General features: G+C 40.9%; 5 protein-coding genes across 11 annotated transcripts in view; 4 read left to right on the forward strand and 1 right to left on the reverse strand.

The window, feature by feature from the left end:
- LOC104811669 overlaps nt 1–6217 on the forward strand; it is an 8291-nt gene extending 2074 nt beyond the window's left edge. Inside the window, exons 3-11 of the mRNA XM_010538438.1 lie at nt 45–1597; nt 1688–1911; nt 1998–2141; nt 3149–4460; nt 4573–5156; nt 5252–5404; nt 5531–5694; nt 5802–5893; nt 5991–6217. Coding sequence (XP_010536740.1) covers nt 45–1597; nt 1688–1911; nt 1998–2141; nt 3149–4460; nt 4573–5156; nt 5252–5404; nt 5531–5694; nt 5802–5893; nt 5991–6022 — 4258 coding nt within the window. The 3' untranslated portion in view covers nt 6023–6217. The remainder of the gene's footprint in view (nt 1–44; nt 1598–1687; nt 1912–1997; nt 2142–3148; nt 4461–4572; nt 5157–5251; nt 5405–5530; nt 5695–5801; nt 5894–5990) is intronic.
- Nucleotides 6218–6620: 403 nt separating this feature from the next.
- LOC104811670 (pentatricopeptide repeat-containing protein At5g55840) lies at nt 6621–11749 on the forward strand. 4 transcript variants are annotated; one of them, XM_010538442.1, is made up of 6 exons: nt 6621–6826; nt 7315–10666; nt 10763–10810; nt 10891–10992; nt 11155–11273; nt 11374–11749. In XM_010538442.1, exons 1-2 carry the CDS (start codon nt 6661–6663, stop codon nt 10560–10562), a joined length of 3414 nt encoding a protein of 1137 aa, XP_010536744.1. In that variant the 5' UTR covers nt 6621–6660; the 3' UTR covers nt 10563–10666; nt 10763–10810; nt 10891–10992; nt 11155–11273; nt 11374–11749. The 4 variants fall into 4 exon arrangements, with proteins under 4 accessions (XP_010536744.1, XP_010536745.1, XP_010536741.1 ...); XM_010538443.1 differs by having other exon boundaries at nt 11155–11250; XM_010538439.1 differs by having other exon boundaries at nt 11155–11749.
- Nucleotides 11750–14878: 3129 nt separating this feature from the next.
- On the forward strand, nt 14879–18812 carry LOC104811675 (WEB family protein At5g55860-like). Its single transcript, XM_010538450.2, has 4 exons — nt 14879–15279; nt 15747–15962; nt 16237–16255; nt 16861–18812. The coding sequence occupies exons 2-4, from the start codon at nt 15792–15794 to the stop codon at nt 18633–18635; spliced, it is 1965 nt and encodes a 654-aa protein (XP_010536752.1). The 5' UTR covers nt 14879–15279; nt 15747–15791; the 3' UTR covers nt 18636–18812.
- On the reverse strand, nt 16282–24993 carry LOC104811672 (serine/threonine-protein kinase D6PKL1-like). Of its 4 annotated transcripts, XM_010538446.2 has the most exons (4): nt 24739–24993; nt 23224–24112; nt 22371–22835; nt 16282–16888 (listed from the first exon to the last, which is right to left on the reverse strand). In XM_010538446.2, the coding sequence occupies exons 2-4, from the start codon at nt 23916–23918 to the stop codon at nt 16507–16509; spliced, it is 1542 nt and encodes a 513-aa protein (XP_010536748.1). In that variant the 5' UTR covers nt 23919–24112; nt 24739–24993; the 3' UTR covers nt 16282–16506. The 4 variants fall into 4 exon arrangements, with proteins under 4 accessions (XP_010536748.1, XP_010536750.1, XP_010536749.1 ...); XM_010538448.2 differs by lacking the exon at nt 16282–16888 and having other exon boundaries at nt 21800–22835; nt 23224–24008; nt 24739–24992; XM_010538447.2 differs by lacking the exon at nt 16282–16888 and having other exon boundaries at nt 21800–22835; nt 23224–24038; nt 24739–24992.
- On the forward strand, nt 19014–21684 carry LOC104811674. Its single transcript, XM_010538449.2, has 5 exons — nt 19014–19483; nt 20208–20293; nt 20381–20683; nt 20910–20993; nt 21085–21684. Exons 1-5 carry the CDS (start codon nt 19109–19111, stop codon nt 21542–21544), a joined length of 1308 nt encoding a protein of 435 aa, XP_010536751.1. The 5' UTR covers nt 19014–19108; the 3' UTR covers nt 21545–21684.
- Nucleotides 24994–27132: the final 2139 nt, after the last annotated feature.

The following is a 27132-nucleotide window of genomic DNA, read 5'->3' on the forward strand; positions in this document are numbered from 1 at the left end:
TTTTCGAAGTTATGGAGCCTATGACTATACAGCCGAGAGTCTATGAGCAACTCTCTGTCGCAAAATGTGTATTCTGAAAGAGTTACAAGATCCAGAAATGCTGCTCAAGGGTGCAGATCCAAGACTGAGCATTTAGGTAAAGTTGATTTCTCTTCAGTCGATCTGCAGTCGAGGCATTCAGTTGCATCACCGCAATGTGATGATGAAAGGAAGTTACTGAAGCCCACTACTGTTAGTGGTGAAGGTTTCTTAGTTGAAGATTACACCGATGACAAACAATGGAAAGAAAAGGGTGAATCTATTGACACAAGCATAGTTTCAAGATCTGAAAGCTTAGGTCAGGATGACAGCATGTTGGATGAGTCTACAGAAGTGGGTCAGATCCAAGACAGTAAATCCAAGGCTGAGTATTTGGGTCAGTTCGAGTTATCTTCAATTGAACTGCAGCCAAGACATTCAGCTGCAGTGCTGCAGTCTGGTGATGAAAGGGAATTATTAAAACCTCCTACCGTCAGTGAAAAATGTTTATCAGTTCAAGAAGATTCTGCTGGTGGTAAACTATGCAAAGAAAAGGACGAATCTATTCACCCTAGCAGAATTTCAACAGTTAGAAGTTTAGGTCAAGCTGAAATCTCGGTGGATGATCCTGCTGTAGTGGGTGAGTTTGCTCTGCAGGAAAATGGTGTTGTGTCTGGAGACTTGGTTGAACATTCTACAACATCTGATGTTAGTGGTGGTTCCAAGGTAGTGCAGCCAAATAGTTCATGGATCAAGCCGGAGAGTAGCCATCATGGAAAAATAAGCAGGTTGAGAAGCTCAAGCATACAAGAGGACTTAGCAACAGAATATGAAGCCCCTTCTGTTAGTTCTGAACATGAATTGGTTGATGAACAACTTGATTCTGGAGTGGTGAATTCTCCATCCAACACACTACATAATCTTCCTGCACCTGTGAAGCTTGAGCCGCTTCATTTTAATGACGATGAAGAGCAAAACTTCGACGAGATGCTACTGAATTATCGAGAAGAATCAGCCAAGGGGGATGGCCCCATACCAGCAGCAGCAGCAAGAGAAATTAATGCTTCATCTCCCACTGATCCGGAAATAAATCTCTTGGTGGATAGCAAATTGAGTGCCATCGTGGAGCATGATGGGCGAGAGAAAGAACGGATACCAGCGAGGGAATCACCTATTGGCGGCGCTGACTTAGAAGCTGGAGAGAGTGAACATGCAGAGGCTAATACTGGATTATCAATAAATAACATATCCAATGTTTGCATAGTTGCGTCGACAAACAGTCTTAAAAGAAGGCTCAACCCCTCTGTGCCAAACAATTCGTCAGATAATTCGGCCCAATCGCAGGCTGCTGGGAAATCTTCCCTCTGTGAGATGTCAAAGGAGCAACCATTGTCTTGTCTGTCCAATCTGAGTGCTAACAAAGAGATCAAAGTTCCATTTGAGGAGGATATATACCAGCTAGATGTATTTAAACACGCTTTATCTACATCGAACAAGAGAAGTGAAGAAAAGACTATTGCTGAGGATAGTGAAAGAGAAATGAAGGCTGATCTTTGTGTGGGGGAATGGAACCAGTCAGGTAATTCCTATCTTTGTTCAGATGAGACTGAGAAATATTCTGCAGCAGTAGGTAGTGGATTCAGTGATGATTCTTTGCATCAACAAACAGAACAATCTCTACATCAGGTACAGACATCCTTTGGAAAAGGTTGCTGTCCCCATACTGGTCAAAATATAGCATGCACAGAATCAAGAGAAGTCCAAGCTCCTGAAAGCTCTATTCGGGAATTCTGCCAGTCTAGTCCCTTTACGGAAATCTCCCATCTGCAGAATAAGCGAAGAAGGACTCTAGATAAACTAGCTCATGGGATGCCTTCATCAGCAAGCCTACCGGTGAAGCATCTGACTTTATGTCCAGGGAAATTGAATGTATGCTGGATAGTTTAGACTTAATATATCTACCTTTCTTTTTATGGCAGGATGATGCTCTTGATTCAGGTTCTGCTGAGGGAAAACATGGTACAGTTCATCACAGTGTGGAATGCCTCAGTCTCAGTCACTATGATGTTGAGCTGCAAAAGATGATTGGATCTGCATCTTCAACCGAGTTACGACTTGACGAGGTAGTAGCTACATGTCTCACACATCTTCAAATTTATTTAGTACAATAGAGAGCAATCCTTTCCGCCAGAAAAGAGTAAACTTTGTGCCTTACAAAATAGTTTTTTTTTCTTTTTTCATTTTTTACAATGTCCTTTAAAAATTAGTTTATCTGCTAATACTTGATTTCTACTATGATGACTTTCAACTGACAATTATTCTACTATGATAATCTCACTCTAGAACTAAGGGCCACGATTTCTTGTGTTCTACTGCCCCTCGAGGGGCAAGAGCATGATACGTGTGTGATAAGTGTCCCACATTGGAAAATGAGAGGGATTTGGGCCAATATATAAGTAAGGGTCAAACCTCCACTCTTAAGCTAGCTTTTGTGGTGGAGTTAGGACCTAAACCTTATTAATTGGTATCAGAGCCTAACTCTCTACTTTCCGGTGGGCCTTTGACGGACCGTTCTCCTGCGGACATGCGGTCGACTCGGTGGTTGTGGGACGGTCGAGAGAGGAACGATCAAGAGAGGAACGGTCGGGGATGGACCGAGAAGCCGCCATCGACCGAGAAGCCGCCAGCGACCAGATTTGCTCCAGCGCCGTGGACGTCGCTGTCTAAAGTGGGCGGTATTGATAAGTGTCTCACATTGGAAAATGAGAGGGATTTGGGCCAATATATAAGTAAGGGTCAAACCTCCACTCTTAAGCTAGCTTTTGTGGTGGAGTTAGGACCTAAACCTTATTAGTGTGATTAGAACTATCATCCAACAGAATTATATATAGTTAAAACCAAATACTCTTTTAGTCAGTGTTTCGAGTTTTCTCTTCGTTTCGGATCTCTTGGTTCTGATTGCATGAGTAATAAGTTGTCTGAAACTGATTTTACTGCGACGTAGCTCCGGCTCTTAACTTTCCAAATTTGTTCTCTTGTTCTGTATGATGGTTTTTTCAACCTGAAAATCTGAGAGATCTTTAACTCGCGCCAGTAATCCTCACAATAAGATTCTTGTTGAGATTTACAGGGTTACTTACTCAAGGAAGTTGGATTCAAGAGTCCAGCCACTCTTACCTTCAAATCAGAACAACTCGGAGAATTAGGGAGTCAAACCATCCCAATTCATGGAGTTGGATCAGAATATACAGACATTGTGCCAAGCGGCCAAGAAACCTCTCATCTCTTAGCTAGTAGAGTTTCACACGATTCAATTGGTTTGATATGCTCAGATGATGGAAGCCTCCCTGTGTTAGAGGGCTTCATAATCCAAACAGATGATGAAGATCAAAGTGGTTCTCATGACCAGATAAATCTTGATTGCTTGCGGCTTCCGAAAACTACGGTAGAACGTGCAAGTGTGTTGGAGCAGATTTGTCGGTCTGCTTGCATGAGTACTCCCTCATTGCAACTCTCTACCTCGTTTAAATTTGACGAAAAGCCGAAGTTGAACCAATCTGTTCCAAATCGGCTTCTTGAAAGTATGCTTGTTAGTAGCAGCCTTCAGACAAAGGATGATGAGAGTAAGAAGCTCGAGGGTGGCTCTGTCGTTGTTTACTCAGAAATTGACCATGCCTTTCATGGGAGGTCGCATTCTGATTGCCTGCCATTATCTGGTGCTGGGTCAGCATCTGTTGAAACTAGGAATATTTATTCATCTCCGTCCGGTAAGTTGTGGTATAGAAGTATGCAAAAGTCTGCCAGTTCAGAGAAGCGAGGGACTCTGAGTCCAGACCTTCCTTGCATTGCTGAAGAGAATGAAACCATCGATGAGCAAACTGAGAAGCTGTGGAGTGGAAATACGCCAAAGTCTGCCAGCTCAGAGAAACGAGGGAGTTCAAGTCCAGACCTTCCTTGCATTGCCGAAGAAAATGAAAATGCTGACGAATCATTCGAAGCTGTCCGTGAATATTCCCAAATGAATAACGCCTCCGCTGAAAGGAAACCGCTTCTTGTTGTGAATGAAAACATAGAATTCCCTGCAGCTGTCTCTGAAGCTAAGGTGCATGTTGATAGACAAAGCCTTGACTCTGTCAATACCGCATTCAGCTTTACAGCTACGTGCAACAGTGTCAAGAGTAAACTGGGAAAGCAGAACGGTGGTACAAGAAGAAGCACGGTTAAAGGCAAGGAGAACCGGGGTATCTCCCGAGGAACTGCAAGAAAAATCGAACCGCTTATTAACAGGTCCAGTAAGCCGAAATTGTCCGGGAACTCTAGTTTGACAATCCAAGGGCCTCGTTTATCAGAGAAGGAACCGAGGCAGAATAACATCGTGTCCAACATCACCTCGTTTATTCCGCTAGTGCAGCAGCCAAAACCAGCATCTGAACTGATCACAGGCAATTCCGAATTATCTTTTCTGAACCGTGACTGTCAATTGGTATTCGCTTCAAGTTTTGGTTTTGGTACTTATCTGACTAACTCCAATCTTCTTCATTTTTTTCCATCTAGGGAAGAGAGATGTCAAAGTGAAGGCCCTTGAGGCTGCTGAGGCAGCCAAACGGCTTGCTGAAAAGAAAGAGAATGAACGTAAGATGAAGAAGGAGGCACTGAAACTGGAGCGGGCAAGACAGGAGCAAGAGAATCAGAGGAAGCAAGAGATGGAGAAGCAGAAGAAAGAAGAGCGGAAGAGAAAGGAGGCAGAAATGGCAGAGAGGAAGAAGCAGAAGGATGATGAAGAGAAAAAGCTGAAGGAAGAAGAACGCAAGAGAAAGGAGGCAGAAATGGCGGAAAGGAAGAGGCAGAGGGAAGAAGAAGAGAAAAAGCTGAAGGAAGAAGAACGCAAGAGAAAGGAAGCGGAAATGGTTGAAAGGAAGAGGCAAAGGGAAGAAGAAGAGAAAAGGCTGAAGGAAGAAGAACGCAAGAGAAAGGAGGCGGAAATGGCAGAAAGGAAGAGGCAAAGGGAAGAAGAAGATAAAAAATTGAAGGAACCTAAAAGAAAGCGCATTGCAGGAGCACATAAACAACAACAAAGAGAGCCAGAGGCAAAATTACTTGCCGGAAAAGGAGAACAAGAATCGAAAACTCAAGCGATGGTGAGAAAAACCTCCTTCCTGTTCTAACTAGTCCTACTCAATATCAATGCATATATGATCGGTGCGAATAACAGAATAAAACGACCATCTTATAGGAAGCAAGCTCAAAGGCATTGAAGGAACTCAGACATGAACTTGGTAATGCCATGAAAACCGCAAAGGAACAGGCAAATTCTAGGTTGCAATCGACAAAGAGTGACATCAGTGAAGATAGCAAGAGAATGAGTTCGGTTGGAGACATTTCCAAGGTACAGCTTTCATCATTCACAGTTCAGTTCTGTTGATTGTTTGCCCAAAACCAACCAATTATAAGTAATTTCGAAGTTATCGAGCCTATGACTATACAGCCGAGAGTCTTCTTCGATTTTTCGTAGGTAACCGGCGATCTTGGAAGAGTGTCGGATGAAACCAGCCGGGCAGGTGGAACGACCGAAGAGTCTTACGACATATCTCCATACAAATGCTCTGATGACGAAGATGAAGACGAGGATGAAGACGTAGGTGTCCGAAACAACAAATTCGTCCCCGCATGGGCCAGGTTCTTTTTTTTTCTGCATCTGAATGAATCGTATCACTAATGCGTCCGACCGGGGACGTTATATATATATATATATTGCTAAAGTAAAGGACGTTGTTATATGGCAGCAAGAGCTGTGTTCTTCTGGCAGTTTCTTCCCAGCAAAGCGTCGATCCGGTGAAGATCTTCCCCCCCAAAAGCTTCTGCAGTATAGAAGAAGGTAGAGAATCTGAATCTCCATGAAATCAAATCATCTTAAGATTTCGTTGTTTCTCCACAGCTACAGTTTGAAAAAAAAAAATCTTTTTGTCTTACAGTTCTTTTGCCCCGAAGGCTCCGATCGAGGTAGAAGGAATCTTGAGTCTTGAGAAATTACGACTGCATATAACAGTGAGCATGAGAGGGTATAACTCGCACTCTCTTTCTTTGAAAATTCCTCAGTTGCTTCTGGCTTTAAGCTTAGAATAAAATTGCAAGTGGTTTGTGGATGATGATGTAATTTCAGTGACTTATGGTCAATGTTCATATAAAATTCCTCTTTTAATCCCTTGATGATGAATTCACACAAACTCTTCGGACACTTTATGTTTTATTCTATGCATAACAATTTTCTTTATTGTTGAATTTTTTTAATATTGAATCTTTGGGTCCTAGACTTAAAAATGCGTATAAGCGCAATCACATATTCTCTCTCTGTATCTCTCATATTTTTGTTCAAATTTGCAATCGTATGAGCCCTCGGGCCCATCACCATCAGCCAGGTTTCTTAATGGGCCTAGTCGTGAGGCCCATTTAAGGTTATTTTTTTCGAGATTCATATATGGGCTCAGTAAGCACATCTCAGCTACCAAACGACGTCGTGTAAACATGGGCTTGTATCAATGGCCCATTAGAGATAAGTATGGGCCTTCTTTTCCTGTCCCAAATCGTCTGGAATCTCTCTTGGTTTTTGGCGGAGCGAAGAACGGTGAACAGACGGAGGAAGAGATGTCTGGGTTCTCGAGCTCGATTTCTTCCAGAAACAGGACAATCTCTCTTCTGCGTTACTGTTCGTCGAAGTTCAGATGTTTCTCTTACATGGGTTCCTCTTTCAACCCCAGAAAACAGTCGAAACATGATGATTCTGCCGTTCGCGAAGCGTTTGGTGTCTCCGGTACTTTCTTCCTTCCGCATGTGCGTGGTTTTTTTTTATGTGTGATCAAGCTTATCAAATCGTATGAGCTTGCGAGGCATGGAATCTCGTGGAGATTTAGGCTGAAGTGGCCTCTTTAAGCTGAATTAGAGAGTAGAAAATTAGTTCAGAGACAGTAAAGGTGTAAAAGTATTTAAGATATTTTTGCGATTTCAGGATGAAATGCACAGTTTTTGATTGGTAACTTATTAACGTATCGCATTTCCAGAGTTATATGTAGATACTGTCTTCTTTTAAGTGTGATCCCACCAGTGTATCCCTTTGCTACGCCTACTTGGTTTACCTGCACGGAATGCACAGAAATTGTGACCAAAAGTTAGTGAATCGGTTCTAGAACATAAGACTATCTTCGTGGAGGTTTCTGCACGTTTAGAATTGCGAGTTTGTGCTGAATTTTGAAGTTCTTTAACTAAAGTTTCAAACTTGTTGCGGTCTTGCTCTTGGAACAGGGTTTGATATGGAGAAGAGCATATATACCATTCTTACAATTGATCGTTGGGATTCACTGAACCACATGGACTACAGACAGGCTCGTCTTAGACCAGTTCACGGGAGACTGGCCTTAAAGCTTTTGAACTGGGCAGTCAAGCAGCCTGGTTTGGAGCTAAACCACCTTGTTCACTTGTTTTCTATTACTGCCCATATTCTTGTCAGAGCTAGAATGTATGAACCTGCAAGGCGCATCTTGAGGGAATTATCTCAGATGGGTAACGAGTCAGGCTCTGTTTTTGGTGCTTTGATGACATCATACCGACTTTGCAATTCAAACCCTTCAGTTTTTGATCTCTTGATTAGAGTTTATCTGAAAGAAGGGATGATTAAGGGATCTTTAGAAATATTTCGATTGATGGGTCTTTACAGGTTCAATCCTTCTGTATATACTTGCAATTCAATGCTAGGCGCCATTGTAAAGAATGAGGGAGCTGAGTCTGTTTGGTTGATCTTGAAGGAAATGCTTGGGAGGAATATTTGTCCCAATGTGGCTACATTCAATATAATGATTAATGTACTCTGTGAAGAAGGAAGGTTTAAGAAAGCTTGTTATCTCTTGAAAAAGATGGAGGAGAGTGGTTATGGCCCAACTATTGTTACATATAATACGGTCCTCAATTGGTACTGTAAAAAAGGGAGATATAAAGCAGCTATTGACCTTATTGATCATATGGGGTCAAAAGGGGTGGAAGCTGATGCCTGTACCTATAATATGCTCATTGACGACTTGTGCAGAAACAACAGAAGTGGCAAAGGTTATTTATTGCTGAGAAACATGAGAAAGAAGATGATTGACCCCAATGAAGTCACGTATAACACGCTGATAAATGGCTTTGCCAAGGAAGGAAAAGTTACCATTGCTGGACAACTTGTGGATGAGATGTTGGCGTTTGGACTTTACCCCAATCATGTTACTTATAATGCTTTGATAGATGGGTATTGTAGTCAAGGTGACTTTAAGGATGCTTTAAAGATTTTTTATTTGATGGAAGCACGAGGGCTTAGACCTACTGAGGTTAGCTATGGAGTTCTTTTAGATGGGTTATGCAAGCATGCCGAATTCAAACTAGCTAGAGGCCTTTACATGAGAATGAGGAAAGATGGGATGTTTGTTGGTCGAATAACATACACGGGAATGATTGATGGTTTATGTAAAAACGGGTTTTTGGATGAAGCTGTTGAGATGCTTAATGAAATGGGTAAAGATGGTATTCATCCTGACATCATCACATACTCTGCACTGATAAATGGATTTTGCACAGTGGGGAGGATTGGAGCTGCAATGGAGGTTATATGTAGGATTTACCGAGCTGGTCTTACTCCGAATGGCATCATATACTCAACAATGATATACAATTGTTGCAAGATGGGAAAATTGAGGGAAGCCATGAGGATTTATGCAGCTATGAATATCGAGGGTCATAATTCAGATCATTTCACGTGTAATGTACTTGTTGATTCACTTTGTAAAGCTGGGAAAGTTAAGGAGGCAGAAGGATTTATGCATCACATGAGAAGTGTTGGTGTTCTTCCCAACTCAGTTACCTTTGATTGTATTATCAGTGGTTATGGAAGCTTGGGTGATTCGTTAAAAGCATTCTCTGTATTTGATGAGATGACCAACTTAGGCCATCAACCGACTTTTTTCACGTATGGTAGCTTGCTCAAGGGATTATGCAAAGGTGGGCATTTAAGAGAAGCAGAGAAGTTTCTGCGTAACCTCCACAATATTCCTGCAGCTGTAGATACTGTCATGTACAATACACTGCTCACTGAAATGTGTAAATCAGGGAATTTACTGAAGTCTGTTTCTCTCTTTGGTGAGATGGTGCAGCGAAACATTTTTCCTGATAATTATACATACACCACTCTTATCTCGGGGTTGTGTAGGAAGGACAAGACAGTTATTGCGATACTTTTTGCAGAGAAAGCTGTTGCTAGAGGTAGTTTACTTCCCAACAAGGTGATGTATACCTGTTTGCTAAACAGTATGTTCAGGGCTGGCCTGTGCAAGGCTGGATTTTATTTTCAAGAACAAATGGAGAAAAATGGTCTTAGTCCTGATACTGTCACATCAAATGCAATGGTAGATGGTTACTCGAGAATGGGAAAAATAGAGAAGGCTAGTTACCTCTTTTCTGAGATGGTGAACCGAAATTTGTATCCTAATCTGATTACCTATAATATTCTCTTGCATGGGTATTCAAAGAAGAAAGACATGTCAGCAAGCTTTATGCTCTACAGATCCATGATTTTGAATGGCATTTCGCTTGACAAGTTCACATGCCATTCTCTCATTCTTGGGCTTTGTGTGTCTGGCCTCTTGGATATTGGTGTTAAAATGTTGAAAGCATTTGTATGCCGAGGTATCGAAGTTGACAGGTGCACGTTGAACATGCTAATCTCCAAGTGTTGTATAAACGGAGAGATCAGTAAGGCGTTTGATCTAGCTAAGGTCATGATGTTATTGGGAATATCCCCTGATGGAAATACCTTTGGAGCTATTGTGACTGGACTTATAAGGAACCATTCATTCCACGAATCTCGTGTACTTATGCACAGAATGTTGGAAAAAGGTTTTGTTCCTGAGCTTACCAAGTTCATAGCTTTGCTTAATGGTCTTTGTAGAGTGGGAGATATAAGGACTGCTTTTGAGCTGAAGGATGAGATGGTTGCTCTTAAGGTATGTACCCATCATGTAGCTGAGAGTGCTGTGGTGAGAGCTCTTGCAAAATGCGGCAAAACTGAGGAAGCCATGCTGGTGCTTCAGTCTATGCTGAGAAAGAATCTTGTTCCAACTATAGCTAGTTTCACTACTCTATTGCACATGTTCATCAAGAATGGTGATGCTACAGAGGCTCTGAAGTTGAGGGATGTCATGTGTAATCATAAGGTGAAGTTTGATCTCGTTTCGTATAACGTATTGATATCAGGCCTTTGTGCTGGAGGTGATGTGGAAGCTGCATTTGAACTCTATGAAGAGATGAAACGAGGTCGCTTCTTAGCCAACGTGACTACCTACAAAGCTCTAATCAGTGGTGCCTTTCTCTCGCGAAGAAATGTTTCTGCTAAGACGGATATCATTTTGAAGGATTTAGCGGCGAGGGGATTCATTAACTCCTCCAACTTTTCTCAAGAATCGCAAAAGAACTTGACAATGGCCATGGAGAAGCTGAAGGCCATACAGCAGAGCAAGAGGAGATAAGAATTACAACAGTCTGAAAGGGATATATAATCTGATCCACTTCTCAAAGTGAAGAAGGATATCTTTTTTCATTTCAGCTCAAGGACATGTTGCTTCCTAACTAGGTCTATGCTGAATTCTTAATGGTTACTGCTTGTTTCCTATTCATGTATTTCCTGTTAGCATATACCCATGTTTTTTTTTATTCTTTTGCTTTCCAGGTGCAGTTGCAGCTTCGCACTTAATTCTCCATGAATAGCTTATAACAGGTATTCTCCTTTCTGTTGTCTGAAATATCTGTCAGGCTTTGCCTGCAGATTTTTTCACCATCTCCCTCTCTTTTCTTCAGGAGACAGGATATTGGCTTTGATTAAAGCCAAACCCAAAAGAAACCGGAACGATGGTGGCCCGAGACACGGAATAACCGCAAGTTGGATGGCGAACCCGCAAGGTATTTGGCTTTTTTTCCCAACTGTACAACTCTAAAACTCTGAAAAGATCAAAACTTGATGAGTTTCTTGAGCAAAACAAACCAAAAGCAGGTTGTTTAATGCTGTCTTATTCCAATCGCCGAGTTCTGTTTTGTTGTTTCCTACTTTTTCTTCTGGCACAGACGATGAACAGGGTCTTGATAGCTGTAGCCATGTTGGCATTACATGTGCTGAATCATCTGGAATCAGTCTGGATTTGATCAACTTCTCTCCCTCACGTAGCTGTCATGTTCCATACCCCGTAGCCTTTTCTTCTGTGAAAAACTTTCTTACCGATCATATCGATCTTCAACTCTTGGCCTTATTCAAATTCCTCACTGGTTTCGTCTTCGGCATTTCAGGAACACTGGCATTTCCTGCAAAGTCTCGTTCCCACCAAATTCCTGGCGAATTTTCCAGGGAAAGTCTGACTGTTTTCCAGGAAAATGGGGTTGCCAGTGGGGGACCAGAGAGCAGCAATGGAAGCTCTGGCGAATGGAGAGAAGAAAACCATGGTGAGATCTCTGTATTGGGTGAGGATCTCTGTCGGAAGAGACACGCACGAGAACTGGCATGATCGGATCGTGTCCAATCGATCGAAGTATAATATCCACGTGCGTGGAACACAGAATCTAGCACTTCCTCTGTTGCATAACTGGTTTTGTCCCCATCATTCAGCTCAGTTCCCACTCGTGAGCCTCCACGTGTATATATATATATATATTTATATGTTCACTATATTTACTATATAGGTTAAAAAAAAAATTTGTTTTTCATGTTGAGGATTGTAAAATTGATTCTTTATATCTATCGAAATTAAAAGCTAAGAATACCATTCGACCCTTTTTCTCGGTTTGCTTTCCACTATTTATGAAAAAATTAGGGTGTTATTATCCGATAATTAAAGATAAAATTTAATATTAAGACAATGTAATTATCACAAAATAAGATTTGTGTCGGAGTCGCACGGTTTAAACTGCTACAACACAATAAAACAGTGACAGCGAGCCAGCCACTTGCATTTGCGTCTCACCCAGCGTTTGCCGTCTACTCACGCCGTTTGCCAGCTCATCATTCCGTTAGATCATATAGAAGACTTAGCCACGTCACTGCTGATGTTGCACTAACGCTCTTGTATATATATATATACACAGTTTTCAGGTTCCGCCCCAAAGACTGAAAAAAAAAAGAAAAAAAAATTGGAAGGAAAAAAAAGAGAATTCTCTCAATCTTTTTAAGCTCAGAATCTCTCTCTCCCCGAAGAAATTTTCTCTCACTTTCCCTCGTTTTCTCGGTGGTTTTTCTTCTCCTTTCCAAGTCCTTTCCTTTCTCTGAAAAGTCTTCCTCCCGCAGACGCCATGTCGGTATGTCAAACCGTTCCCTGGTTTCCTAGTTTTGGTGTTCTTGAGCTGCTTTTTCCATCTTCGGATTCGATTTATTCGTCTGTGAACTTAGTAATATTCTTTGGCTAGGTGCTATGTTGATCATGATCGGATTTGTTACTGCGATCGATTCTGTCGCAGTCTTCGGTATTCGAGATTTGTACGAAAAAGAATCAGATATATACTTTGATCGTTATGAGCTAATCTCTTGCTGATTTTGGTTTTCTGGATCTCATTTTTTCCCACTTTGTGAATACGATCTTCCGTTTTCCTTTTCCGATTTTGTCCGATGAGCTGTTCCGTGGTGAGGTGATAGTTGCTACTACTGGTCCATATTAGAGTTTTCTCAGTTTGGTGTTGCTATGGTCGTAGAGATAGAGGTGCTGTAAGTTTTTAGGGTTCTGATTTTGTTAGGTTTTCAAGGAAACGAGGATAGAATTGAAATCGGATCATATCTAACAGAACGAGAAGACAAAGCTTAACCCTAACTTTGTTTCTAACCTTGGTATGGTCAATCGAATTCAAAGAATGAAAAGAGAATGAAGAGACTTGATTTTGTGAGAAATGGGAAAAATTGTTCTGTTTGCTTGTTTTGAATCACTAGTTCCAAACTTCATTTTCCATATCTATAGAGGATAATATTGATGGGGACTTCTATATGATGAATATGGTAGCCTTTTGACCTGTGTGTGCTCTATGATGCAACCAATTTTGGAGAAAACAAGAATTGCAAAACTCCATTAGTTTGGTTCACTGTTGTGGGGAGTTTTTACAAAAGAGCGCAGAGGTTTTCCTCGTTGTTGTCTGTCTAATCTTGGGTTATGCAAATTCTCCTCGTTATCTTGTCTTACATTGATTGACAATTACCAAGACAAAGCTAAACTTTTTCCTCCGCGTGAGGGAAGGATGATGCTGAAAGATCTGAACGAAATTGGTCTTGCTTGGGCTTGTCAGCTGCTTATCAAGTCCCTTCTTTATCAGGGCTTGAGACTGATATTAGAAAGTACAAAACCACTCCCTGTTGACTAGACTTCAAATTGACATGGTTAGCAGGCAATCAGTTTCCATAAAATTTAGAAAGGTTTTACCCTGAGTTGATTGAACTTTGTATTATGCAATATGCATGCATGCTCCTTTGTCTACTCGCCTTTATCGAATTTTGTCTTTTTAGCAGGACCAAGGTCGCCCCTTACCAAAATTCGGTGAATGGGATGTTAATGATCCAGCTTCAGCTGAGGGTTTCACTGTGATATTTAACAAGGCTAGGGATGAGAAAAAAACCGGTGGCAAGCCCGAATCACCTGGTAAAGCCACCGAGACTCATGTTAAGCCTGGGACAGATCCTAGTAAACCTCCGCCTGTAAGTTTGCCTTTCTCACCATCCAATATCATAACTATTTTGAGTAAATTTCTATCCTTTCTTACTTTTTTGATAATTGGTTGCCCATGGGATTTGAACCCTCCTTTCTTACTTTGGATCATGGGTTTATTCTTTTTCAGAAAAAATGGTTTTGCTGCGTATAATCTCCTGTCTGTGGAGTCTTTACAAGAACATCTGAAGATTGTTCTTCTGTTATTTATCTTCTTCCGACATAAGTCCTAGATTCTGGGAGCTTGCAGCAGAATCAGGGACGGTTCCTTCTTGAAGTTGTCTTTAAAGGGTTGTAATATCATTGTTGCCACGGGAACAGAGTGATTGTGTTTATATGTAATGATTGTCTTCATGGTTTATATGTAATGATTATATCATCATGCTGTAGAGTATAGATTCCTGTCATCTTGTTCTTCTTTCCCTTTTTGGGGACACAGATCTTTTATTTTCATTACATCGAATATTGTATTTCCCTTTTGTTCTGTTGCCTTATTTAGCACCTTTCACTTTTCGAGGAAAATTTCAGTCCTTTGGGTTACCGGTCAGGAAACTTTACACTTACTGTAGTATAAAAGAATCAAAGAAGATGATGATGATGATGATGATGATGATGATGATGGTGATGATGGATGAATGATGATCCAACCAAGAAATTGCAGACAAACAGATAGAGACATATATTTTCTTATCATATGATACAAAAGACCGTCAGCCCCCGTCTATCCTTTTTTTTTTCTGTACAGTGATGACATTGACAGGAACAAATCATTGTCAATCTGATCAAACCTTGGAGGCCTGTGGTCCCTATACACACACACACACACCATATATATGTTATATATATGCATCATGTACGCATGCGAATGCACACATACCATAAAATCTGATTATGAGGGGGCAAATTCAAAACACTCGTAAGGAATGAACTCTTGAAATTTAACCTTTGATTGGACATTTGAATCAGATGATTTAACTTCTGTGGACATGTAAAATGAATAATCATGGAAATAGAATATTCACCGCCTATAATGATACAAAATTTGTGAGCACGTTGGCCAATCACAAGCTGCCAATTGTCCACCGAAAACACATCCAACTTTGTCCCTCCCCTCTCTCCCTCTCTCTCTCTCCACTGACTTTGCTGATACAGAGAAAGTTTCCTTCTTTCAAAATTTTCAAACTTCATCTCTCCCGAAGCTCGGAACATTTTTCCGTCGTCTTTCTCTTATCGATTCTATACTCAGGCGTTGTTCTTCGGAGAGACCCGTGGTGTCCATTTCCCGATTAAAAAGCTTTCCTCTGTTTCTCTCTCTTTTTTCTCCGCGAGAGGGAAACAGTCTCTTCCAGATTCTCTCCGAGACTTTCTTGTAGAACATGGATTTCTTGTTTCTGGGTTTCGTTTTTGGGGTCGAAAGACGATAACTTTCCGGGAAAGAAGACGAATATCGGAAGCAAATCGATACTGGTCGTCACCGGTTCTGAGATATTTCCGTCGGCTTGAAGCGTGAGAAAAGGTACTGAGATTGTGGTTCTTTCCCGAAATCGACTGTCTGATTATTGGTTTCTACGATCTGTGCCGTGTTATCGTATCGATTTTGGTTAGGGTCGAGCTTTCTTGTGCGTTGGGTTTGAGCCAGATCAGTTAATGGTGAAAACATTTCTCTGTCTTTGGTTTCTCTCGTGTGATAATATGTTCTTAGGGTTTCGGTTCATATTCCTGTTCTTTTAATATTACGTAACTTTTTCTATTTGTGGAATCGCCATGAAAGATCGAGAAGGACCCTAATCTTCATATGAACCAGAATGAATGCATAGGAAAGTGCTTGAAGGAAGAAACTTTACAGTAACAGTCTGATCAGTGATGAATTGATTCTGATATGCAGAGTGCTAACATGACATTATTCATAATTCTAGACATAATTTCATTTCAATCTGAGATTGAGCCAAAGCTGAATTCCAAAGGATTGTGTGTTTGTGTCAGATTTTTAATCTTGGATTGGTCTGAGGCATCATAAGGAAATGCAAAATGGTTGCTAAGGGAGGCCGGAATTCGACGGGATCTTCCAAGGTGGAGGTCGGGGAGATAGACACAAGCGCACCTTTTCAATCTGTTAAAGACGCGGTTACTCTTTTCGGCGAAAGTGCTCACTCGGGTGAGAAATCCTTCATCAGAAAATCGGATCCTCAATCTGCAGAGGTACAAATCTTCTTCTTGATCTTGTTCTTTGTAGGATAGGATCTTCTTTAAGTCTTGATCTTGGTCTTCTTGATCTGTTTCTTTGGAGGGGCTTCTCAAAATCTGTCATGATTAGTGTATGTATTATGAGTTTGGTTTTTCATTTGCAAAGTTTAGTGAATGAACTTGATTTGGCTGATCCAAATGGTTAAATCTCATGGTTTTGGGAAAGGAACTGTATTCGATGCTGAATCTTAAACAAAGGGTGCTCTTCTATATCATTGTTTCGGTGCAGAAGGTTTTGGCTAAGGAAGGTTCAGACAGAATCGATCATGTGCAGTTCTTGGCTCTCAAATGGATAATCCTTAGAATTCAGCGTATCAAAGGGTCAAAGATAACATCACCACAGAAGAGAGTGAACACTTTCATTTCGCAGAATACAAATCCGAGAACTTTTCCAAGAAAAAAACGTGAAAAGAATAAGAACATCGAGTGACTCTAGAACAGATCTGTGTTTGCGAAGGAACAAACATGAGGATCCAAGACCAGTTCTTGATGAGAAATCTCAGAAGAAGTCGAACTCCAGATAATTGTTGTTCTGGTCGGACCTGCCACCACCCATAGATGTTGCCGGGGCAGGAACATTATCAAGTTCGACCGGTTTCGGTATCTCAGGAGGACTTGCACATCTAACCAGAGCCCAGTTCACTCCTTCGAAGAAAGGATGTTGCTTTATCTCTGTTGCTCCGCGCTTATACGCTAATCTGTGTTGCGGTTCCTTCACAAGCAAACTCCTGATCAAATCCCGAGCTGCGAAACTCACAACCGGAGATTCAGGGAATCGTAGAGGCTGCCCCACTACGTTGAAGAGCGTTGCCCGGTTTCCAGACCCTTTGAATGGAGTTTTACCGAACAAAAGCTCGTACAGAAATATCCCGAAAGTCCACCAATCAACTGCACTTCCATGCCCTTCACAATGCCGAGACAACGAAAGAGGAAGCCCTGGCTGAGCTCGAACAAGCTAAAAGAACAGTTGATGATCTTTCTCACAAGCTGAAAGTGGCCAATGACTCGAGAGATTCAGCAATTATGGCGACAGATGCTGCAAAGAGTCGAGTGAAAGAAATCGAGGAAGCAAAATCAGGAAGTGTTTCCCAGTCCAATGATGCTCAAAAGCAGGACATAGAAAATGTCATGGAACAGCAACGGGCAGTGATTAGTGAGCTTGATATCGCGAAGCAAGAACTGAGAAAAATCCGTCAGGATTCAAATGAGATTTCTGCGACAAAGACTTGCGCTATAAACATGGTAGAGGAAGCTAAGAAAGTGGTTGAAGCTAACTCAGAGAAGATTAGAGAGCTCAGGAAGGAAATTTCAGATGCTAATGAATCTGTTGAACAGATGAAGCTTGCGTGTTTGCAAGTGCAGAGAGAGCAAACTCAAATATTTGCAGAGAAGGATCTTCAAAAGCAATCTTACAGGGCTGGCATGGAAGAGTCAGCAAAGAAGTTACTCGATTTGAAGAACGGGTTTGACCCTGAACTTGCAAAAAAGCTTGAATTGAAGCTGGCTGAAACATATGACGAAATCAGCTCGTTTCAGAAGCAAATGGAGAATGCAAAAGCATCAGATATGGATTCTGTGAGGAGTGTGACAGTGGAATTGATTGATGCAAAGGAGTCGCTTAAGAAACTCGTTGAAGAAGAGAAATCCTCTAAAGAGCTGGTGGAGTCTCTGAAAACAGAACTGGAAAATGTGAAGACGGAACATGATGAGCTAAAGACGAAGGAAGCTGAAACAGAATCCATGGCCGGAAATCTTCATCTCAAGCTAAGGAAAAGCGAAAGCGAGCTTGAAGCATGTCTTGCAGAGGAATCTAATACAAAGGCTGCGTTTGAAGACATGATGTCAACCCTCAATCAATTATCTTCCGAGACGGAAACTGCCCAGCGAGAATCTGAAGAAATGAGAATCAAGGCCGAGGAGTTGAGAAAGGAAGCAGAAGCTGCACATGTTGCGCTCGAAGATGCAGAGCTAAATCTTAGGGTTGCTCTAGACGAAGTAGAAGAAGCAAAAGCTGCAGAGACAAGATCCCTCAAACAAATAAAATCTGTGTCTGAAAAAACCACTGCAGCACGTTATTCAACACCTGAATCCGGTGGCCAGATCACAATGTCCCGGGAAGAGTACGAATCATTGAGCAGAAAAGTCGAGGAATCTGATAGGTTAGCCGAGATGAAAGTGGCAGCTGCATTGGCCCAGGTGGAGGCAGTGAGAGCTAGCGAAAACGAGGCATTGAAGAAGTTAGAGATAACCCGAAAGGATATCGAGGAGTTAAAAGCTGCAACAGAAGAGGCACTGAAGAAGGCAGAGATGGCTGAGTCGGCCAAGAAAGCGGTGGAAGGAGAACTCAGGAGATGGCGGGAAAGAGAGCAGAAGAAGGCAGCCGAAGCTGCGGCTAGGATTCTTGCAGAAGCCGAGAAAGTAGCCATGGAATCATCGCCCCGCCATTACAGAGCCACGGCACAGAAGCCCGCAGAGAGAAAGGTTGAGATCCGAAAACTGGAAAAGACGAGAACTTCAGTGGTCTCAAAGAAAGTGCTTCTACCGAATCTAAGTGGAATCTTTCACAGGAAGAAGAATCAAATGGATGGAGGATCTCCTTCTTATCTTCCCGGGGAGGAACCCTTCTGAGGTTGCTAACCATTTTCCGGTTTCTCGTAAATTTGAGTCAGAGACATTTAGGTTGTGTTATTTGGTTACTACTTGTGGTCATGAAGGTGAGCTTCTTTCTTGCATAAGCTTCAACTTTGTGTGTGACGAAAAAACAAAACAATGGGAAAAGAAAAGATCGAAACTTTGTGTCGGAAATGCGAATCTGTTAAGTACGTTTCTTCATTCGAGAGATAACCGGAGATTAGTCTATACAAAAGCAATCCGGTTTCTGTCGGTATGATTGTTGAATCGGGGATGATTGCATCCAATTCCCGGTTTAGGCCGGTTTAATAACTGGGTCGAAGTTAAGAGTAACATTTAGTACACTGCAGAATAAACCTGGGGTTTCCCATAGCACTGGAAATTGAGAGATCTTCTTCTTGCTCTTCATCTCGCTCGCTTTCCAAAATTTCTGCTTCGATCTCCGAAAATTGAACTTTCCTGCGAATTCAATGGGAAGCGGTAGAGATAGAGAAGACCCTTTGTCATTTACAAGCAACCCGTCATCGGCGTCGTCTCCGATCACCGTCTCCGACCACCTGGACAGCTTTCTTGGCGAACCCACCTCTCGCTCCGGGAGCTTCCAAAACGAGAGCTTACTCGGCGGCGGTGGAGAGAGCATCAGCGACTCCGATTTCGGATTCTCCCGTCCCGATTTCCGGTCGAGCCAACTCGCCGGGACCGTCCAGTTCTACGAGAGGCATGTCTTCTTATGCTACAAGAAGCCCTCCGTTTGGCCCGCGAGAATCGAAGCGGCGGAGTTCGATCGATTACCTAGGCTACTCTCGGCCACCGTGTCGGCGAGGAAGGGTAAAATGAAGAAGGAGGTAGCCTTTCTATTCTCTCGTCTTCTTTTGATGTTCATACATCTGTTACTTGCTGTTAATTGATAAGGATCTCTGGTTCTGAGGATTGTTTGTGATTCAAAGGGATGTGGGTCTGATTAGTTATATTGCTTTGATCCGATGGCTTGTGCTTCCAACTTGCTAATACCACTACCTTTTGCTGCTGTTTGCAAATCTTGTTCACTTGGAGAGATTTACGGTGCTTTAGGATTTGGTGCAGTTTTAGAGCTGGGGTTCGTATTGTTTTTTTTGCTAATTAGAGGTTCAAAGATCTTAATGAAGCGTGAAGAAGTTTTCCTTTAGATTTGCTGGATTTATATTGGATCATGGAGGCCAAAAACTCAGTGTTAGGAAATATATTTGCGTGTTTGTTTTGCTTGAATATCCGCTCGCCAGATAGATATTTGGCTCTGCCTTTAATCTGTATGATGTCCGCATCAGATGTCTTCTGATGCAAAGAGCATATGGTTGTAGATTGTTCTGATATGAGTATCTCCTCTTGTGCAATGTTCTTGTTTCATGTGCTATTCATCTCTGGATTGTCGTTTGTGTATGTGTGTGCATGAATTTGTTTATTATCCTGCACTCTTAAAATGAGGCTTTTACAATGTGGGTTCTTAGGATTTTCATCACTCGTGAACTCTGTCTTGTCTTCTGGTTTTCTGCGTGGTGACTTTTTGCAATGCGACTGTCACTGAATTTGCAGACCCGACTCACAGTATGTGAGGGGCATGATGGGACAGAGACATCAAATGGGGATGTACTGATTTTCCCTGATATGATCAGATACAGGTAAATCGGCTAAATGCTATATGGAGGTCTATACTTTGCCTTGTCTTTAAGCACTGTAACTGATCTAGACTGTTCCAACGAATGCAGAAGGCTGACTCATTTTGATGTGGACACATTTGTTGAAGCTGTGCTTGTGAACGATAGTGAATGGTTTCCGGGAAATCCAGAATTCTTAGAAGGCTCATATGTTTTTGTTTGTTGTCATGGATCGCGGGACAAGCGATGTGGGCTTTGTGGGCCCGCTCTGGTTAGCAGGTTCAGAGAAGAAATAGAATTACATGGTTTTCAATATAAAGTAACTGTCAGCCCGTGTTCTCACATTGGCGGGCACAAGTACGCCGGAAATGTTATCATCTATTCGAACATCAATGGAAAAGTTTCAGGGCACTGGTAAGAAATTCAAGTTTCCATTTTTTTTTTGTAAATCGGAGTTTAGTTCAACCAATCATCTTCTCTATGCATTTCTTTTCAACTTTATGCAACTGTAAAGCTTTTAGATTGAGTGGAGCATCATGTTAACACGATGAAGGAATAAATAACACCAGAAGTTTTGTGTGATGTCTAATTGATAGAACCTCTGTTCTTGACTTGACGATCGAATCATTCTTGTATCTAGGTATGGATATGTGACTCCAGATGATGTACCTGTTCTGTTGGAGCAGCATATCAGAAAGGGCAAAATTGTAGACCGGTTATGGAGGTAAGCTCACTTGTTTCTTGATCTTTCGGTTTGTCTTTGATCTCAATCTTCGGATTCCTCTGCATGGATTATGATTGTGTAAATTTTTCAGGGGTGAAATGGGTCTATTGGAAGAAGAGCAGAAGAAAACTCAAGAAGAAAGGATTAAGTTAAACAATGCAGCAGTCAATACAGACAAGAGGAATGGGAATGTGTCTCAAGAACCAATTCAGAGTGGCAACGTTGTCTGTTGCCAGTCCAGAGAGGCAGAAATTAACGGCTGTTGCCAACAGAATGGGAACTCTTCCTGTCAGGACAGGACACTGTTGTCATATCTGGACAAACCCAGTCAAAATGGGAGCGAGAATGCCGGGAAGCTTATTACTCTCGAAAAAGAGACAGAAAAAGAGAACTTTCAGGTGAATAACGAGGAAGGATCTTCTACTTGCAAGGCTTTTGAAATGCCGACGTGGTTAGAGAACTGGGAGAGAGAAGATACATACGCTGCTATTGCTGTTCTATGCGCTGCTGCATCAGTGGCTCTTGCCTATAGCTGCTACAAGCATTTGTGACGAGATTTGTTCGATTATATCTTCCTCTGTGTCTGTGTTGTTGCTGGAAATGGAAGTGATTTGTTCGGCCAAGAGTTGTGTCCCCAAGAGTTAAGGGGGTTTGTGTAAGAATGGTTATATAATATATTCTTTCGATTCTCTCTGTTTGTACTCTGGAATGAAAGCAAACCACTGAAGGAGAAGACAAGAACAGGTTCAGACAGAATCGATCATGTGCAGTTCTTGGCTCTCAAATGGATAATCCTTAGAATTCAGCGTATCAAAGGGTCAAAGATAACATCACCACAGAAGAGAGTGAACACTTTCATTTCGCAGAATACAAATCCGAGAACTTTTCCAAGAAAAAAACGTGAAAAGAATAAGAACATCGAGTGACTCTAGAACAGATCTGTGTTTGCGAAGGAACAAACATGAGGATCCAAGACCAGTTCTTGATGAGAAATCTCAGAAGAAGTCGAACTCCAGATAATTGTTGTTCTGGTCGGACCTGCCACCACCCATAGATGTTGCCGGGGCAGGAACATTATCAAGTTCGACCGGTTTCGGTATCTCAGGAGGACTTGCACATCTAACCAGAGCCCAGTTCACTCCTTCGAAGAAAGGATGTTGCTTTATCTCTGTTGCTCCGCGCTTATACGCTAATCTGTGTTGCGGTTCCTTCACAAGCAAACTCCTGATCAAATCCCGAGCTGCGAAACTCACAACCGGAGATTCAGGGAATCGTAGAGGCTGCCCCACTACGTTGAAGAGCGTTGCCCGGTTTCCAGACCCTTTGAATGGAGTTTTACCGAACAAAAGCTCGTACAGAAATATCCCGAAAGTCCACCAATCAACTGCACTTCCATGCCCTTCACCTTTGATGATCTCAGGAGCCAAGTACTCATGTGTACCAACAAAGGACATTGAACGGGCATTTGTAGGCTCGGCTATGAGTTCAGGCAGCGGGCTTACCTGGTTTCCTGTCTCGTTTTTCATCTTCTTGTCTTTCTTGGATTTACTGGAGAAGAACCGTGGGGAAAAACATGTAGTGGGAGCCATGGCCATGCAAGATGGTTGTTGGATGCAAGCAGGTTGCGCACAGTAGACCGAGTTCTTTTGCAGAGTCTCAGATCCAAGAGCAGTTGACCTCACCACTGTAGGACTAACAGCACATCTGAGGGAGAGGTCGAAGTCAGAAAGCATCACATGCCCGTCTTCTCTCACAAGAACATTCTCTGGCTTTAGATCACGGTAGATGATTCCAAGCATGTGGAGATATTCCAGTGAAAGTAGTACCTCTGCTATATAAAACCTGAAAGAACAAAGAATCATATGATGTAACGAGAACACGGTTACGATGTGAGTCGTGAGATGAGGAAATAGTTTCCCTTTTGAGATGTTTGTTTTGTGATTAGATGCTGCAACTTGCAAGTTTCCGTTTTTAGAAAACCAGGAAAGGCATCTCTTCCCATCTTGCCGAGAGAGAGTCCAAAACTTCAACACATGATACCTAGAACAAAACATGCCAACTAACAGATGCCTCATCTGTTGTTTTGCAAAATGTACTCATAGTCAAAATTCATTTTATTTTAATGCATTGATTGTGTAGGAAGTGGTTTCCAGTGACAAAAAACGAAGGCAGAGAGTAAAGAGCAATCAGATTGAACACTTAAATGGATCATGATTCATGTTTTTCTTACTTCGCTGCTTGCTCAGGGAAACGCTTTCCAGGCTGCCTTTGTCGAAGGGTATGCAAATCACCTCCAGGACAGAACTCCATAACCAAACACGAGAACTTCTCTGTCTCAAAATGACTATACAATGTAGGAAGAAAAGGGTGGTCAAGACACTGCAATATCTCCCTCTCTGTTTGAGCTCGGAGAAGCTTTTTCCGGCTAGCCAAAGCAGCTTTGTCCATAACCTTCATTGCAAAATAACACTTTGTCCCGTTCAACTCAGCAAGATGGACGGTTCCAATATCTCCACATCCCAACCTCTTCAAGAGCCTAAAATGGTTTAAACCCAGAAAACCATGCTTGGACCGAACAGCTTGTATTGCCTCCCACCTCACATCATTTGCCTTGTGAGGCTTGTTAATGCTACTTAAACTGCTACAAGTGCTTTCATCACTGACATCACTGCTCGTGCTTGGTCTACACGTGCTGTTACTCTTCCCGCTCTCAGCAAGATCAGGCTGCTCACTAAGTTTAGCGCTTCTGCTGGTTTTGCTGTCACTGCTTGGTTCATCAAAAGACAAAGTTGACGATACTTGATCTGCCAAAGTGTTGACCGACATACTTGGGCTGGAGCTAGAAAGTGTTCCTTCTGGGGTTTGAATGTCTCCCTTCTCCCTCACCCTTTCTGGATGAAATCCAGAACCAGATCTCGAGGCCATGGAGGAAAATGGTTGTGTTGTAGATACTAGAAACCCATCATCTAGCTTCCAAGATCCAGGGAACTACTCTACTCTAAACTCCAGTTACCACTGTTGTCACAGATTCCATCAAACAATAGCCTGAGATAAGATTTGTTCAAGAAGAAGAAGAAGAAAAACTGGGGCTACTTATCAGAGTAATCACCATGAAAGCCCTACAATATTCAGATAACATGCGATAAGATTTGTTCAAAAAGTTAAATGGGGAAGCTCAACCATCAAGACTTTCAATTATCATGGATATTGAGCTGAGCTTTCATTTTCACCTTAATCAAGCACCAGACTTTACCACACAATTAAGTAAAAAAAACACACATAAACCCCATAAAGTTCCTATATTTAGATTGGATATAAACTCAGCAGTAGCCGCGGCTCTTCCATAACGGTCAGTTTCCAGTTTTATTCTCAGGATCATGCGCTTACAAACCAATCACGAGAGAGAAAAATTGAAATCCTAGAAGAATTTGATTGCCAATGCATACCACAAATCAAACCATTTATGGATCTCGAGTTAAAATCTCACTGAGAATCACCACATCAATATTATAATTACTCCAAAGAAATTCAGTGCGCTCTCAAATCCTCAATAATCCTATGGAGAACATAGATTAGAACAAACATTTCATGCAAAGTAGAGTTTTTCCGAGGCTCGTAACAGATCTCAGATAAGCAAGAACGACGAAGCAATCTTCCTTCTGGATCTAGCGAGACCAAGAGAAAACCCAGTTGCTAAAACCCCGAAAAGGAAGAGACTTTGATGAGAAAAGTCGCAACCCAATACCTGAATAATCGCTCTGAGAGACTTGAGATCTCAGACCCTTTTTTGTCCCTTTTTCCCGGGAAGTAAGCAGGGGGAGATGAAGAGGAGGGGGAAGAAGAGGAAGATGAAAAAGCAGACAACTTTCACTGTTCATGCATCGCTGTAGAGATAGATATAGAAATGGAGGAATTCATCTCCCTCCATGGAAATGTAGAGAGAGAGAGAGAGAGAGAGAGAGAGAGAGAGAGAGAGATCAGAGAGTGGGAAAATAGTTGGGTCTACCATCAAAAGAGGGGAGAAAGGAGGGTCAAAGGAAAAAGCCTTCAACTTTTTAGGCTTCAATTATTTTCATGTATTTTTGTTTTCTCGACAGTGGAAGACAAAGGTTTCAATCAAGAATGAACATAAAAAATATTAATAATAAAATATAAAAACACGATAATTTTCATTTTAGATGACGCGTAGAAGGTTTCTCCATTGATTAAATCATCGATTTGTTTAAAAAAAATTAGATTTTGATATATGTTATTAGCTTAAAAATATCACATATTGTTTACATATACATATACGCCATTAAAAGGCATGCTTCTGATTAAAATATTATTGTCATACTTTGCTGAAGATTACAAAATGTACCAATAAAATATTAAGATTGTGCTTATAAACATTTTTTTTACGGCTAACTCCAATCTGAAAAATATGGTAAATGTAAATTTTAAAGGTCAGGAAATATAATCCGACCTTATTATATTTATCTAAAAAACCTAAAAGTACACAACGTGTACTCATATCATCATTCTTCCAATACCCATTATCCAGAAAATAAAAATTCTTTGATTAAATTGTGGTGGAAAAAATATATATTGTGGATAAATGACAAACAAGAGCCGAACACTAATGGTTAGGCAAAAGCTTGCCTGCGACGCGCAATATTGGAGCGTGCAAGGCACGCACTCTTAACCCCACTACACGCACGCACCATTTGATTCGGTCCTTCTATTTTTATTTAAAATAGTTATTTAATTTTATTATATTCAACTGATTTTTTATATTAAATTCATATAAATGTAATTATATTATTCAATTTAATTTTACATACTAACAGGCGGGATTCGCGTAAAAGAAACTCTCTTGGTACCTCTTATCTCTCACCCATTTTCTAAAAAAAATTTATAAGCCCTCTGAAGTCATTTTGAGTGGATAATAACGTGGTAAATTCTAAAAGTTACATTTTACTTTTTTGCTTTTTATTTTTTGTTTGTTGATGGGTGTTTGTTTTTTTCACTCCCAATAATGGTATGCCCGCAATCTCCGTCTTGGCCCATGGGGTAAAATATTTTTATTCCATACAAAGATAAAATGGTATTTAGTGTTTTAATCCTATTTTCCTTTTAACATATCCATAAAAATCGTACATGGTAATGTAAAATTTGTTTCCCATCATTACCATTTCATGAGAGTCATATTTTAATGAGTCGCACCATATAGTATATGGAAAATGCAAGAATCAAATAACTAATAGTATATAATAAATTGATTTGTTATTTTATCTTATAGCATTGTGAATTTTTACAATAATAATAATAATCAGGCGAATTAAAAAATATATGAAGTTGAATCGAAATAACTCTTGATTGGTATTTTTTATAGTGAAAACTAAAATAAGTCGCCTAAATTTGTAACCGTTCAATTGCCAATGAAAAATTTATAAATATAAACATTTCATTTATCTTTTGGATTTTGGAATATACAAAATGGAAAGTGAATCTTGCTATGGAAAGAAACTCATACATCAATTTGTACATCACATTTATATCTCTCTATGTATGTAACCCACTCGTAGGGAGAAATAATACAATTAATTACTAAAAATTGACTATGGGTTAGAGGGATTAAGTGGACGAAAAGCTCAATAAACCTCCTAGTTATAAAAAAAAAAATGTATCTATGTATTGAATTTTTTTATTTTTAAAATAACCAGAGATTGGTTATAAATAATAAATAAATATACTTGCGCTTTTTTAGATTGGGCTTTAATGGGCTTCAATGGGCCCACATTTTTGGGTCTTAGTCACATGATTGATGGACCTTTTAGTTTTACCTGTAATCGTAAATAGATTTAAAGTGGCTTATACGGGTCTTAAAATATTATATTTAAACATTTTTTTTAGATTGATCAAGTTTGGTTGTAATTAATAAAAAAAAATATATAATCGAATAAGTGCTAAAAATAAGGTAAGTTTATGCAAGGGACCATGATTTCAAAGGGTTAGATGAAGATATGGTGGAATCCAATGGGATCAGACTCTTTAATTGTAGACACACACACACCCACCCACGCATATGTGTGTGTGTGTGTGTATATATATATATATATATGTTAATGCATGTAATTTGAGCAATTGAAGGAATTAA

The sequence above is a fragment of the Tarenaya hassleriana genome, unplaced genomic scaffold (genome assembly GCF_000463585.1).
Source record: "Tarenaya hassleriana unplaced genomic scaffold, ASM46358v1 Cleome2, whole genome shotgun sequence".
NCBI classification, from domain to species: domain Eukaryota; kingdom Viridiplantae; phylum Streptophyta; class Magnoliopsida; order Brassicales; family Cleomaceae; genus Tarenaya; species Tarenaya hassleriana.